Here is a 13764-nt window from a genome sequence, read left to right on the forward strand (position 1 = left end):
TACAAAATGATATTTCTGTAGAACACAATTAAAGTTATCAGAGTAATTATTCCCATGAGAGTCACAGGAAAATGGCCTGGGGTCTCAAAGGAAATACCCTGTAGGGAACTTCCTTGAAGAGACTGATTTTTTTTTTTTTTTCCCCCAAAAGCAATCTCTACAAAATAAATCTAGTAAACCCCAGTTTGTTTATGTAGCATTGAGCCATCTGAACTTTTGTGCCAATTCTTGACCAGTGCACAGATATAAGGAGCCAAATGCACTGAGTGTGAATTCTGTTCTCAGTGCTCTTCCCAGGAAAGCCAGCACAGCCACAGGGGGTACATGAGCAGGGGTCTTTCCCTTCTTGTAGGGACACCCACTGCCAGGGGTCACATTGCTGGGCCAGAGAAGCTCTAGGCTGCACCCTGGTTTCTTGTATTTTGCTGCTGTGGATTGTAATCTCTCTATGAGTTGTTGGCGTTGCTGCTGCTGCTGCTGCTGCTATTATTATTATTATCATTATTATTATTATCATTATTATTATTAGATTATATATTAATTATAATTAATAATTATTAATACAATTAATTGTGTAAAATATAATTAATTATTAATATAATTAATAATAACAATAATAATAACAACAACTGCAACAATAATAATGGCCATGATGATGTGACACTGCAGATCTGTTCTCCTCCCTCCAAAATGCTGTTTCTGCCAGAGCCTTTTCTGCCTTTGATCACAGCCAAGAAGATGGCTTTGACATTGTATGTAGTCCCCTAGCCCACTGCAAAGTCCTAATCCTTCTAATAGCTGCAGGTTTTCAGTTTAAGTCTTTTATTAATATTCCACTTTAATTGTGAAGCACTTCAGTGATATTCAGAAGCCTGTCTTATATAACAGACTTATCCACACTTGAGTCCTTCAGAGCTGGAGTGTCAAGAAAAACCTCTGTTTGATCTTCCTACTCTGTTATCAGTGCTCATGCCTTTAATGCACAGACTCATTAGAAATTAACAATACTTTTCAAATGTCTAAGCTCAGTCAATGTGTATTTTAAAATATTTGATATTATTAGAAAGAGTATGACTTGCTCTCATGTACAGATTTAAATGATGTAGTTTGCAAAGTCTCTATTAAGTCTTCTAGGAGCCTTGTTTGCAGCTTTCAATCACCTGGAAAGTGAAAGAAGCTATAGGAAATGGAGAGAACTTAGATATTTTGTAAATTGCCAGTGCTGGTAAGATCCTACTATGAAAAAGCTGGTTTTGAGCCAGGTAAATAGATGAGAGCACTTGGAATCTGTGAAGCTGGGAATTGTTTCTTCACTGTGAATATCCCAGAAAGTCACTGAAAAGGAAGAGGGGGCAACTTTACTACTAATCAATAGTAAGCCTTTCTGAAGTGTGGTTCCTAAGATTTTAACTCATTGCAGATAATTATCTATTTTCCTCTTACACTGTTTCAGCTATTTCAGGCAATTGCCAGCTTTTCCCAATGTTTATATATTTCACTAGGTGTGAACCTTAAAACTTACAAAGTGGCATGTTTAGAATATGCACCGTCATGTTTGCTTGTCTTAAGGAGATTTTCTTCAGGAGATTGATTCAGCTTAGACAAATTGTTCAGACTGAACAAGTTCAGAGAGTAAAAAGAGAGCCTTCCTAGTAAACTGATGCAGGAAACAAACAGTTTTAGTAGAGTCTGATGTTATTAACAAGCAGATAAAGAAGAGATGTGAACTTAAGCTTGAGACAGCAAATATGAACCTCTTCTTAAATCCCACTTCAAAAGATCAAGGATATACCAGCACGTGCATTTAGAAATCACATCCAGAAACAGAAAATCTGTTTTCTCCAGCTTCCCTACATTAAATGATTCTCAGAAGCCCACAACACTTTCTACTGTGCATCTGAACAGAAATTCTTAAATCCAAAGACTTGAGAACACCTTTGGATACCAGGCATTACTGCCTGCACTTCACATGGAAAGAAACTAAGGCCTAGTGCATTAAACCTCAAGCCCCTGCAGGTACTTTTCACTGTGGGAGAAGATGTCAGAATGTAGCATTCAGTGACTCAAACCAAATCCCAGGCAGTGAGAGTGGTCAGTAGCTCCTACTTTGATACCCAGCTCCCTGCTCATCCACTAGTGTTTGCTGCCTGCCTGAAAACTGCAAAGCTGGTTTTTGCCACTGCATGAGATAAAGCTACTCATTCCATACGAGTTAATGTGATCCTTTAATAACTATTAAATAGAAATGCTTCTCTAGTTGTTTAACAGGATTGGTTGGAAATGACTAAAACCCTACATTATTCAATATAACTTGATAACTGTTCTAATGAGGTGTTGTTAGATCAACTAGCAAAATGTAGCACCCCTCTGAAATGAGATATAAGAGCATTTTGCAACTAACTTATTTGTAGAATTGACAAATTATTTTATGCAAAAGTTAATTTAGGCAGAATGTAACTACCTAAACTGTAATTTGTTCAGGATGCCAGTTCTTTTATTAAATTCCTGCAAAAAGATTTTTAAAAATTCTCAAGATTAGGAATCCTCAGTGTCTTTGTTAAGTTTCTTGTGCCAATGACACTGGTCATTGGCAGCATCTTGCCCCCACTCCCTCTGCCAGCCTGCTGACTGAGCAGGAAGGTGGTAATGCTTGCACAGGAATTCTGAGCAGCTCTGCTACTGAAACAAGGTGTCCTCTCTCCACTGACCACATGTTCCTGACCTTCTTCTCTTGTGTCAGTTCTAGGGCTATAATTTTTCATCTGAAAGGAACTACTGGCTGCTAATAGAAACTTGACCATATTTTGCAATTCATACAGCTTCCTTTCTGGTTACAAGCCAGATGTCCAAACCCACCCTCTCCCTGGAGCTATCTGCTACCAGAACTGTACTGGTTATATACCAGTATCAGTGTTCATTATATAAACTATTTGAGAGAAAGCAGCTCTATGGAGAGAGAACAGCTGCCCTGGAGATAACTGAGTGATTCACTCCAGCTGATCCCAAATGAATTTCTACTCACTGTAGCTATTTCATACTCTGGCCTGTTTGTTGTATAACTGAGTTTATATTGTATAACTGAGTTGTTCCGTGACATAGCTCATATTTTAGTTGGTGGTAGTGAAGATGTCAAAGGATTAAAAGCAGCAGCTACTTTTATTCTGATTTTCCAGGTGCATCAGTAGTGGCAGGATAGAATATGAGAACTGATGTATCATCATCCCGATACACGTTAATACTCAACTACCCATTGGAAAGTAACACTCTCCCAAAATATACAGAAGTTTTCTTTGCCAGGAGACTGACCAGAGATCAGGCTACCAGGCAGTGAGCAATCAATAGCAATTTATTCAACTACGTTCCCCAGACTATTTCTAACTCAAACCACAAGTATCTGGCCTTCAGTGCTGCTCTTTCCCTCCTATTCCCTGAACTAATTCTTTAGGCAGATGATAAATGAATGTTGGTTTGTTTTGTTTTTGGTGTTTTTTTTTTTAATCTCACAAAGATTAAATGTTTCAAGTTGGGAAAAAAAAAAAGGCAGGCTTTTTACCTGATAATCAGGGATTCTTTTTAATGAGGCTGAAGAGTCCACCTGCCTCTAAAAAAGCAGCCATAATCCTGTGGTCCAGATCTTATGTCAGAAAGACATCACTCCATCACATTCCTAAGTTTTTTGTGACTGTAAAACATCTGCATGGGCTCATGAAAAGCTTTGCTCTTATCTAAGAGAGCTCAGGTTATCTGAAAGTGGAAAATTATGAAGTGATTTAATTTTTCCTTCATGTAGTAATTGCTGCTCTCAATGTAAGCTGAATGTAAGCCAACCAATTGAGCATTCCTTTGCTACTTACTATTTGGCACATTAGCATTTTATGCCTTAAGACTGTCAAATGGAGAGAGGGACCACTGTCACTGTGAAAACCATGTCAGTTTTGCTTCAGTTATGTTAAGAGGTGTTTTTTTTCGTAGAACTTGTACTCAGATCTCCAATGTGCTTCCTGCCTGCCTTGTGGTTCACCTCTTGTAGAGCAGTACCTTCTACATAGATGTAACGGTGAAGTTGGTTGTAGTTTGGCAACAGAGATGTGTGATATGAAAGAGGTGACGTTTGCCAGCCATGGGCACTAAAACTGCAATGCTGAGCCAGCTATATCAGCTTAATTAATTGTATTCTTAGCCGTGTGAACTGGAAAACTGAGAATCAAAAAGGGTCTGTGGGAGGGAGGGTGAGGAGTAATTCCAGGAAAATTATTTACTTCTGTTACATGCTTGGAGAAGGTAAGGTTGGGCCTCTGCTCAGGAGTCTGGCTAAAGGTGGGCCACACATGAAAGCTCAGGGACCTCAGATATATTTGTCCTGTTGAGTAGCAGAGTTCCTGTTGAATCTTCTTTCACATTGGTTTAACAAGCTAAGAAAGAGTTGGGGGCATCATCTCTGTGTGGTCTTCTGCTCTGACTGGCTTCTAGTATGCCCGCAACATAAAGCTGTAGAGTCAAGCCAAGGTCTGTGCCCTCACAGAGTGTCATAGTGAAAAGGATTGTTGTTTCTGTTTGGAAATACTTCCCCTCTTCCACACTGGTGACTGCTCTTAACTGTTTTCCCACTGCCAGCTTTGTGGGCTCAGCCCTGTGTATTTATGTGATAGTGTATGGGGAGTTTCACCTTTGTCCCTACACATTTTTTTCACCCCCTTACCTCTGTTGTCTTTCTTTCCTCCAACTGTGTTTTTCCTGTAATTCATACATTCCTCTTGTGGACTGTTATTTTTATTCCATTCCCTTCATCCTCCTTTCCCATTCCTATGGGCTTATAACAGACTGCAGCCTTTCCCTGCTTACCATAGAAAACAGTGACTTAGAGTGCATCTGCCAGTCTGATCCTGGCAAATACAAAGAGAAGTTCTCTGTTTGCAATCAAGATGCAAGTAACCAGGGTGGATTTGAGCACGGGGATTACAGCCAGAACAATAATGCCTTTGTAATGCTGTTGGGATTATTCCTCTCCCGTGGAGTAAAACCTGAAGAGCAATACCAAGTCTTCAAGCAAACAGAATCTCCAGCTGTCAGTGCTTTTGCTTCCTCAGGAGGCAGACACATGCCTGTCCAAATGCAATATGCCAGAAGACTGATACTTGGCATCTTTATGACTATTGAAACATGCCATGTTTCTGAAACCCTTTAAAAGTGATAGAAACATAGTGAAGGGAAAGGTGAGGCCATAAACTAGTTCATTTCTTATGGTACAGATTCCTGATTAGTATCCCAATTCTCAGCCAGTCCAGCTTAGGTTTTACTGTGCTTTTGCTTTGGCAGATTGTTTATATGATATCACACTTACCCCAGACAGTGTTGTTCTTGCAAATGCAGTTGAGAGAAATAATAAAGACTAAGAAACTAGCACCCAAGAAAACTGCTCAAAAATTTTTACAGACTCTTTGTGCCTTCCCATCAACAACTTGATGGAGATTTTTTTTTACAGGCAGTTCATATTCATTTCACTCTCAGACTCCTTTTCTGGGCTGTTGCCTCTAGCTGAAATTGAAATACATTATTCCAAGTTCAGGGCAGGCAATGCAGCCCCCTGTTTGTTGAAGCAGTGTTCTCAATTTTTTCCAAAAATTTTTTCCACATAAATTAAGTAAAAAAATAATCTAACAAACCCTTCCCCTGAAAATGCTCGTGCTGACACACATGGTTTCTGATAGCACTTTTAAGGAAAGACAGAATTTTACACTTGCAGGCAGAGCTGTATTTGTCATTGCAAGCTGGAATTGGATCCACCTTCTCCCGCCAGCCCCAGGCTACTCACTTGCTCCAGAATCCTCTGGGTTTGGGGAGGGAAGCACAGCTCCCCTCTGGCTTGGCCTTTGACTGAATTACACAGGTAGTTTTGACTTAGCTCCATCTCGGGAGGCAGCAAGCGTGCATATTATGTAATACAATCTTTGTGTCTCGAGGATTCGGGCCTGTCCTCTTTTGTGCTGCCAGATGGAAGAGGAGCCATGTTCTCTCTGGAGAGAAGTCCCTGTGCATCTCACTGCTCAGCCGTGCTGGAATTATGTGCTTCTCTCTTCAGCCAGGCACTGTTTTTCCCTGGCATTTGGCTCCATAATAGCTAGCTCGTTAGTATGCAGTGGATGCTGTGCAGCCACTGTGGTCCCAAGATTAATTTGTCTAGAAAAGGAGATACATGAAGAATCTCCAAAATTAATTTGCGAGGAGGATGCGCTCCAGATACTCTGAGCAGCCAGCGTTTGTTACCAGCTGAAACCCAAATACAGGTGTCAGGGACAGCCAGGTTTCTGGTTTCTGCTCTCACTCTGTCCCATTTCATAGTTTCTTCAGCTGCTGCTTTGTTGCTTCGTTCTGTAACATGGCCCCTGCCTGTGTTGTTAATGCCTCTGTTAGTCAAGCCATCTCTTGCCCTGATCCCTGAAGTGGTCTCCAAAGTGATGAATCACACGTGTGCTAGTGAGTCCATTCTCACAAAGCATCTGCTCCAAATTCTGCAGTGCTCAGTTGATGGATGCAAGGAGTTACAACCTGTAGACAGCAGTGTCACTACAGTTCTCAGGAACAGCTCAAAAGACCCCAAGGAGGATGAGGACCCTTTTGGTTAGGCTAGACAGGAATAATCTTATCTGTGTGAACTTCCTCACAGCAATGCCTTGTCAGCACCAGCTGCAACTCCAAAAATGGCAACTTCTCTAAGCAGCAGTATTACATCCTGACAGAATTAACTTCCTCAGGACAGAAAGGTTCTGAGAAATGTTCATTTTAGCTTCCTACTACCTCCAGGTTTCCTGGGAGCGGGACCCCTGCAGCAGCCACTGTTCTAGCAATGGAGCTGCAGCAGGGAAAGCCAGGGCTTGTGTTCATCCAGCCATGAGCAGTGGTTCTGCACTGCTGACATCAAACAGGAGCAACCTCTTCTGAAAAAAAAATCCACAATCAAACAACAAAACAATTCAAAAAGGTACCGTGGCTATAATTAGGAGCTGATATGACACTGCTGATATGAACAAGAAATTGTTGCTGAAAAATATCCCCACCACAATCCCCTTCAACAGCCCATTTAGCCCCCATTACAGGTGTTGCCAAGCATCCAAAGCAGAAAAGGTGCAGAGGGACCAGCCTCTTTTCCTCTCTGCCACCCTGAGGATGGATGGAGGGCACCTTGTGCAGGAACTGCACACAGCTGCTGCACATCTGGTGCTTATAACGCAGCCGAGGGCACAGAGTGCACCGAGCCAGGGCTGCAGTGTGATTCTCTTTCCGTGGCAGCTTTGCCCTGACCAGCATGTGTGACTGTAGTGCTGGGGGCACAGCAGCACTGCTGCAGTGGCACCCTGGGCTGCAGAGGGAAGTTGCACTTGGGTTATTGCAGAGAAGACTGTGTCATCACATAGTAACTGCTGTGCATGTGCCAGCAAGAGCAGAGTGAGCATGAGTAAGCTTATTATGTGATAATCACACCTTCATCTTTCTGGGTACGTAAACTGCTGAGATATCCAAGTCTGGCAGTGAGGCACAATCACTGTCTGAAGATGAGCAAGAAGGAGCCAGGCCCTTTCCTCATTGGGAACATATGTCTGATTTGACACCATTATCTTTTACTGTTTTTAAACAGAACATCATTATTGAACCACCTGTTGCCACTTAACATCTCTGTAATCAAACACAGATAATTAAGTAATCAGCTTTTTAGGTAAAAACTCCCTTGTTTTTAGATCCTGTTATGATGTTCCCTAAAAAATCTCTTATGTCCATTTCAAAGGCTGGATCAAAACTTACCCTGTGGGCTATGTCGGCAGTGACTAAGTGTCAATCCCCCTGTCCTGAACTTTGGGAAATCTGGGATTTGGAACAAGCCTTTGAATTCTCTCAGTTATAACGGCAAGACGTATAGGTCCTGATCTATGGAGCCGGTGGGCACCGTGGTCCCCGTTCCGGCAGGCTGAGCACCAGGGGCAGCGCCCCGCTGGGCCCCGGACCCGGAGCGTGCTGGTCCCGGAGCTGGAGAGGAGGCATCTTCTGAAGGGCAGGCGTGGTGCTTGTGGGTCCCCCCGCGGGGAAGGGGTGCTCGCCTTCCCGGCTCTGCCCTCGGAGGCACCAGCCTCCTTCCTGGGGAGATGCGGGAGCCTCAGGGGTCCGGCCTCGACCCCACCGCCCCCGGGACACGGCCCCCGCCCTCCCCGTCCGCGCCGCCGCCGGGGGCGATGCTCCCGCGGCTCCGATCCGCCGCCGCGCCGGGGGCTGCGGCTCCGCCGTCCCCCTCCCAGCCGGGCCCGGGGCCACCGGGCCCTGCCCGCCCGCACCTCCCGGCGGCGGCGCTTCGGCTGCCGGCGCGCCCCGGCCTGAGCCGGCCCCCGGGGGGGGAGGCCCCGGCTCACCTGGAGAGGCGGCGGCGACGCGGGGGGAGCCCCGGCGGGGGGACGGTGCCTGCCAGCCCCCGCCGAAGCGCCCCTTCCGCGGCCTTTGTCTGCGCTGTCACATGGGCCGCGGTGCGGGATTTAAGCGGGTCTCCGCAGGACATGCCGTGAGCGGCGCGCCGCAGCCCTGCCCGCAGCGGCAGCGCTCCGCCCGGCCGGGGATGCGGCTCTAGCGGCCCCGCGATGAGCGGCTCCTCCATGGCGAAGAGCGAGTCCCGCACTTCGCTGCTGAAGGCGACAGGGAGCCGGCGGGCAGCAGGCGGCCAGCCCCAGCCCCGAGGCAGCCGCGTCCGGGACGGCAGAGGACAAGGCGGGCAGGCAGGGAGGGAGCAGAGCCAGGAGCCGCTCCCCGGGGAGCCCAGTGCCCGCAGGCCGCTCTGCCACCCGGGCGGCGGGGAGGACGGAGCGAGGGGCGCGGGGAAGCTGTCACATGGACGAGGGGAGAGCCAGCCGGAGCCGGCGGAAGGAGGTCTAAGGAGAGGCAGCGGCAAGGAACCGGTGCGGACATCCCGGCATCACCACCACCTCCCGCCGCACGCCAGCCACAGTCACCCCCAGGACCAGCATCAGCTCTCAGACAGGGATGGGGAGGAGGCAGAGGAGGACTTTTTCCTCAGTCACAGGCAGGGGTCCAGCAGAGAGTCCCTGAAGCTCTCGGAGGGCGCTTCACCTCTGTCCAAATCCAGCAGCAAGTACTCCACCAAGTCCAGCGGCAGCGATCGGTCGGTGGAAGCGGACCCCCTTTTCCACCAGCTGCACCCCATGCTCAGCTCGGTCTTTGGCCAGGTAAGGGGCAAACCTCCTCTCGCCCCCTCCCTTCCTGCTGCCCCCCCGCGCCCACTCCTCTTGCAGCTCACGGACCGGAGCTCCCCGCAGCTGTAAATGCACTGCTTCCTGGCCGCACTGCCGAACTTCTCCCGGTGCTGCGGCACCGCCGGGGCGCTGCGGGGCCGGCCCCGAGCGGGACTTCGCGGCGGGTCGGAGGTGCGGGTCGGGGCTGTCTGCAGCCCCCGGGCCACCAACCCCCTCGCCCGCCGCGCCGGGTGCTGCTCTCGGGGGCGCTGGCGGGGGAAGCGCCGGTGCTTTCCCTGCCGCCGGGGGAAGTTGTGGCTCTGCCTGCTGAGGGTGAGAGTCAGAGAAGCGGATTTTTAAAATGTATTTATTTATTAGATTCCATATCTCTGGCTCCCCGCCTTGCTTTGCTCTATTTGTTTACATCTCCTTATGGTACGTTTCTGTACAATCAGCATATGAATCGTTTCTGATGGCAGAAGCCATCAGGAGAAGGTAGTGGGGAGAACGACAAAAAAAAAATCCTGACCCAATTCCGAAGCCTTCCCAGTCACTATGTTAGGATGGAACAGATGCTTTCAGTGTTTGCAAGCTCTTTTGGTACAAAGCTGTCGCTTTTAACTGCTTCTGGTAGTGAAATTATCCAACAGGGCTACCCTCTAAAAACGAAAAGGCAGAGGGAGACAGGCTCAAAATTTTCTTTTAAAGCCGTTTAGGGATGTTACTGGGAGATGTAGTCTCCAGGAAGATTAATGTGGCTGCAATCTCCCAGAAGCACAATTATAGATATAAGCCACTAGCCTGGGCAGCTAAGTTCCAACCCTGGAAGTGATCTGTTAAAACTGAATCATTATTCTGGGGGTTAGTTGTTCTTGGTTGGATTTTATTTATTTATTTATTTATTTAAAGCAGGTTTAGGAGGCTTTTCAGGGTGCCCATTCAAATTAAGATTATGGAGAGAATTAGGAGAATTTATGTAATTGGGTGGAAGGAGGTGATGCACTCATACCTGTTTAATGAGGAAGTGTTGTCTACATCTCCCAACTTCTCCAGAGAAAAATCAAAGCACATCTGTTCTCCTCAACAATTTTGCATCCTCACTGACAGTCTGTTAGTTATCAATGTTACGGGTTTGTTTAACTCCGAAGAAGTGTTACCCTCCCTTTGCCAACAGTGTAGCAGAAGTCTAGATTAGAATTTTGTAGTAGTAATAAGGAAGGGCCTAGTGAGCGGCTTGGTGCTCTGCCGGGTTATAAAAAGCAATATTCCAGCACCAGTCTTTGAAATCCATAGGCTCAGCTCTGACTTGTGCTATACCTGTAGTTCTGAGGAAAGAGAAGATGTATCTGAGACAAGATTTTAATTCAATGGAGCTGTGTGTCCCCAAAGTGCCAGAAATGGAAACAGATCCATGGCAAGGCTCCTACTTGCAGAACCTCTCTGGTTTTGAACTTGGTCCTTACCTGAATGGCATCATTACTGTGCCCACTCTGCTGCTTGCCTTCCAGTGTAGGACACTTCTGAAAGCCATAAGCATAGTAAAATTTAATTGCACTACTGAACAATGGCTCTTACAGAAAAGAGACAGGCACAAGTGTAGTTTTCATCTTTTCACTGGGTACATTGCACCAGTGCTTATAAACAAACAGCAACATCTTTCTTTTAGTGCACAGTATTATTTATTCCTATTTTTATCTGTATTAATCTCTCACTTGCTTTGTTTGAAGTAACTATGAGAGAACAACCCTGTAGTTGAGATTTTAGGACAGGTTTTTAGGGCTGTGCAGGGGATTTGTGGATACACGAAGGGAAACTATAATGTAGGATACACACCTGGTTACAATAAGAGAGATATGAAGATTTTTTGTAGTGCTGTAAGCATTTTGAGATTAATAAAGGCCCAAGGATAAAAATTGTAAATTCTGTCATGGAACTGAATTATGAAAATTTTGTTTCTGTGAGTGAAGGAAGAAATGCTAGGCATTGTGTAAAAATGTGAGTGCTATTTTGAGACAGACAAGAACTTAAACCTGCAGGAGCCCAAGCTGCAGCCTGGGCTGAGGCAGGGTCATAGATGCAGAAGTATCCAGGATTGCAGTGTAAGGCTGCAAGTGCTGTAACTCCAGTATGCTCCACACTGTAATTAGAAGAGAGCAACAGCTCAGCAGACTATTTAATACAAGAACTTCTCTCCAACCCACACAGCCCACTGTGGAACAGTTAAAACAGTAATTTTGCAGTACATAGAAAGAGAGGAGCACAGTGAAGCATAACCACAGCAGCACAGCATGGTGGTCCAGCCACACCAGTATATCTTGTCCCAGCTCTACAGATGTGGAACATCATCACCCTGTTGTGGTGCAGTGATGTGGTCACAAATGCAGACACTACAGTGGTACAATCAGATACACAGAAAAAATTGCAGGGATGACTTCACAGAGGGTGTCATTATTGCAGTAACAGCAAAAAGGAGCAGCCCAGGACTACAGGGTTGTGTCTGAGGGAGACAGATTTGTAGCTGTGCAGAAAAAAAAAAGACAGAGTGAAAGCAGAAGTGCCGTGTTTATATAACCAGCACAGCAATATAGTGCACTGTGGGTGTGTACACCAAGAGAATGCTAAGATACTGCCAGGATACAGGATGCAGTGATATTTTATTAATTAGGCTTATGGTGCAATAATGTTCTAATACAATAAAGCAATGATAGCCTTTTAGGGCATTTTACCATTTTGTAATTGAGTGGTACATGAATTAATAAATGTAGGGTAGTGTAATGACATATAAGCCAGGATGTCATCTTAGTCTAATGACATCTTTGCACGCTGGGTCAGCAAGGCAGCAGCAGAGCACTGTGCTGGGGAGTTTATGCTGGGCTGCATGCAGTGCTGCACAGTGCCGAGTGCCTGGGGAACACAGCCCTGGCACTGCGGTGCTGTGGTAACGCAATCCCGTGGCAGAACGGAGACGTGATACTGGTGCCATGTGGTAGGAGTTTGGCAGTGCACGGGTGTGATAATAGTGTAGTGGTGTAGCCCGACAGAAGAGTTTAGCAGTCTAATGATGTAGTAATACAATATTCCAGATGGGAGCTATTCTACACAGCAGTGATTACTTATGGTGTGATATTAGCAAAGGGCTGTGCTGATCCAAGAGCACCGTCCCGTTGTAGCAGGAGGCAGCCAGGGAGGAGTTAGCAGTATGCTGCAGTTTGGGAAGCTCGGCCATGAGCTAGCATGAGGGCAACACCACAGACTTACCAAGTGCAGTGAAAGTACTGGCTGGTTACGTGATGCCTGTGGTGGTGGGACAGCAGTGTTTTGAAGTGGCCCTGCAGCGGGGGTAGCTCAGTGCACACTGTGAGAGCAGTGCAGTGACTCACGGGTGTAGTTGGCAGGAGATGTGTGTGTGATAATGCAGCAAAGTGGGAAAGTGGCAAGAGAGGGGAGCGTGGGGAGGATGTTTCATTTAATTTTGGCCTGGCAGCAGGATAGTGATGGAGTGGTCAAGTGGTAAAGAAGTGCAGTGGAGCAAAAAGGAGCACGCTCTCACCCCCTCAGAGCACAATAGCAGGATGGTCCTGTGGTGCCTATAGTGTGGCTACAGGATACAGTTTAGCAGCAGCGCAGAATCGAGCAGTTGCACGTCCATCTCCGCAGAGCAGCAGTGATCCCTTGGCAGCTGGGATGGCGGGGAGGTGGCAGCAGGACAGTTTATTAATGCAACGACAATAGCAACAGCAACACAGAGACCGGGGCAGCAGTGTGGTGGCAGCAGGGATGGCGACGCAACAGTTCTGTGGCCACAGGATCCCTGGGCAGCAGTGATGCAGCAGCAGCAGCAGCTTCGCACTGGGCTCAGGGCACAGCGCTGTACGGGCACTGCGGCGCAGAAACCCGCCCATTCTTCTCGCATCATTCCTCCTGTGCCATAGCTTTGGCCTAGCTGGCATCTTTAAGAAGAGCTTTTTCCAGGCCTTTGCTATGCAATATTAATTTGCAAGTGATCCTGCCATGTGAGACCTGACTGTTTTCAGAGCCGTTTAGCTTTCACACCCTGCCGGTCTGTTTAATTTTTCAGTGAAGTGATTCCCCAACAGTTTCCTGTCAATTGCCTCTGGTAGCAATGGGATCAGAGGGGACAAACAATGCTGTAGGGAATCATTAAGTATTTACAGGCTTCTGCTGTTAGCACTGTGGCCAAAGGGGCTTTTGTATTTCTATTTGTACAGGGAGTTAAAAGCCTCTCCTATCTGTACCATCTCCTCTTCCTGCTTTAGTGTCAGCATCCACATTACCGTTAAAATAGGGAAGGGATATTTCTGCATTTCCTGTATAATTTTCCTTTTCTTGTCCTGCTCCATCCTCCTTTCCTGATGGGCTTCAGTTCTTCGTAAGAGGTCTGAATGGACCTTACAGCAAATCAGGATGACAGAAGTGGTGCTGTTTTGGGGTAGAATGTGTCCCAAGGCTGCCTGTGTGGGAAGCAGGTGTCTAAAACATTCTCCTCTAAATCAGGCAGGAATAAGTACAGTAAAAG

General features: G+C 46.5%; 1 protein-coding gene across 4 annotated transcripts in view; it reads left to right on the forward strand.

Moving 5' to 3' along the window:
• CABP1 (calcium binding protein 1) overlaps nt 1-13764 on the forward strand; it is a 52099-nt gene that overhangs the window by 17256 nt on the left and 21079 nt on the right. The window contains exon 1 of one of the 4 annotated variants that reach the window (XM_051633839.1): nt 8619-9221. The exons of 1 other annotated variant lie outside the window; for it this stretch is intronic. In XM_051633839.1, the coding sequence (XP_051489799.1) occupies nt 8619-9221 (603 nt within the window). Of the gene's footprint in view, nt 1-8618; nt 9222-13764 lie in introns of those variants that run through there. 2 more of the 4 variants (XM_051633842.1, XM_051633840.1) reach the window with 2 other exon arrangements.

Source organism: Apus apus, chromosome 16, assembly GCF_020740795.1.
Source record: "Apus apus isolate bApuApu2 chromosome 16, bApuApu2.pri.cur, whole genome shotgun sequence".
NCBI lineage: Eukaryota > Metazoa > Chordata > Aves > Apodiformes > Apodidae > Apus > Apus apus.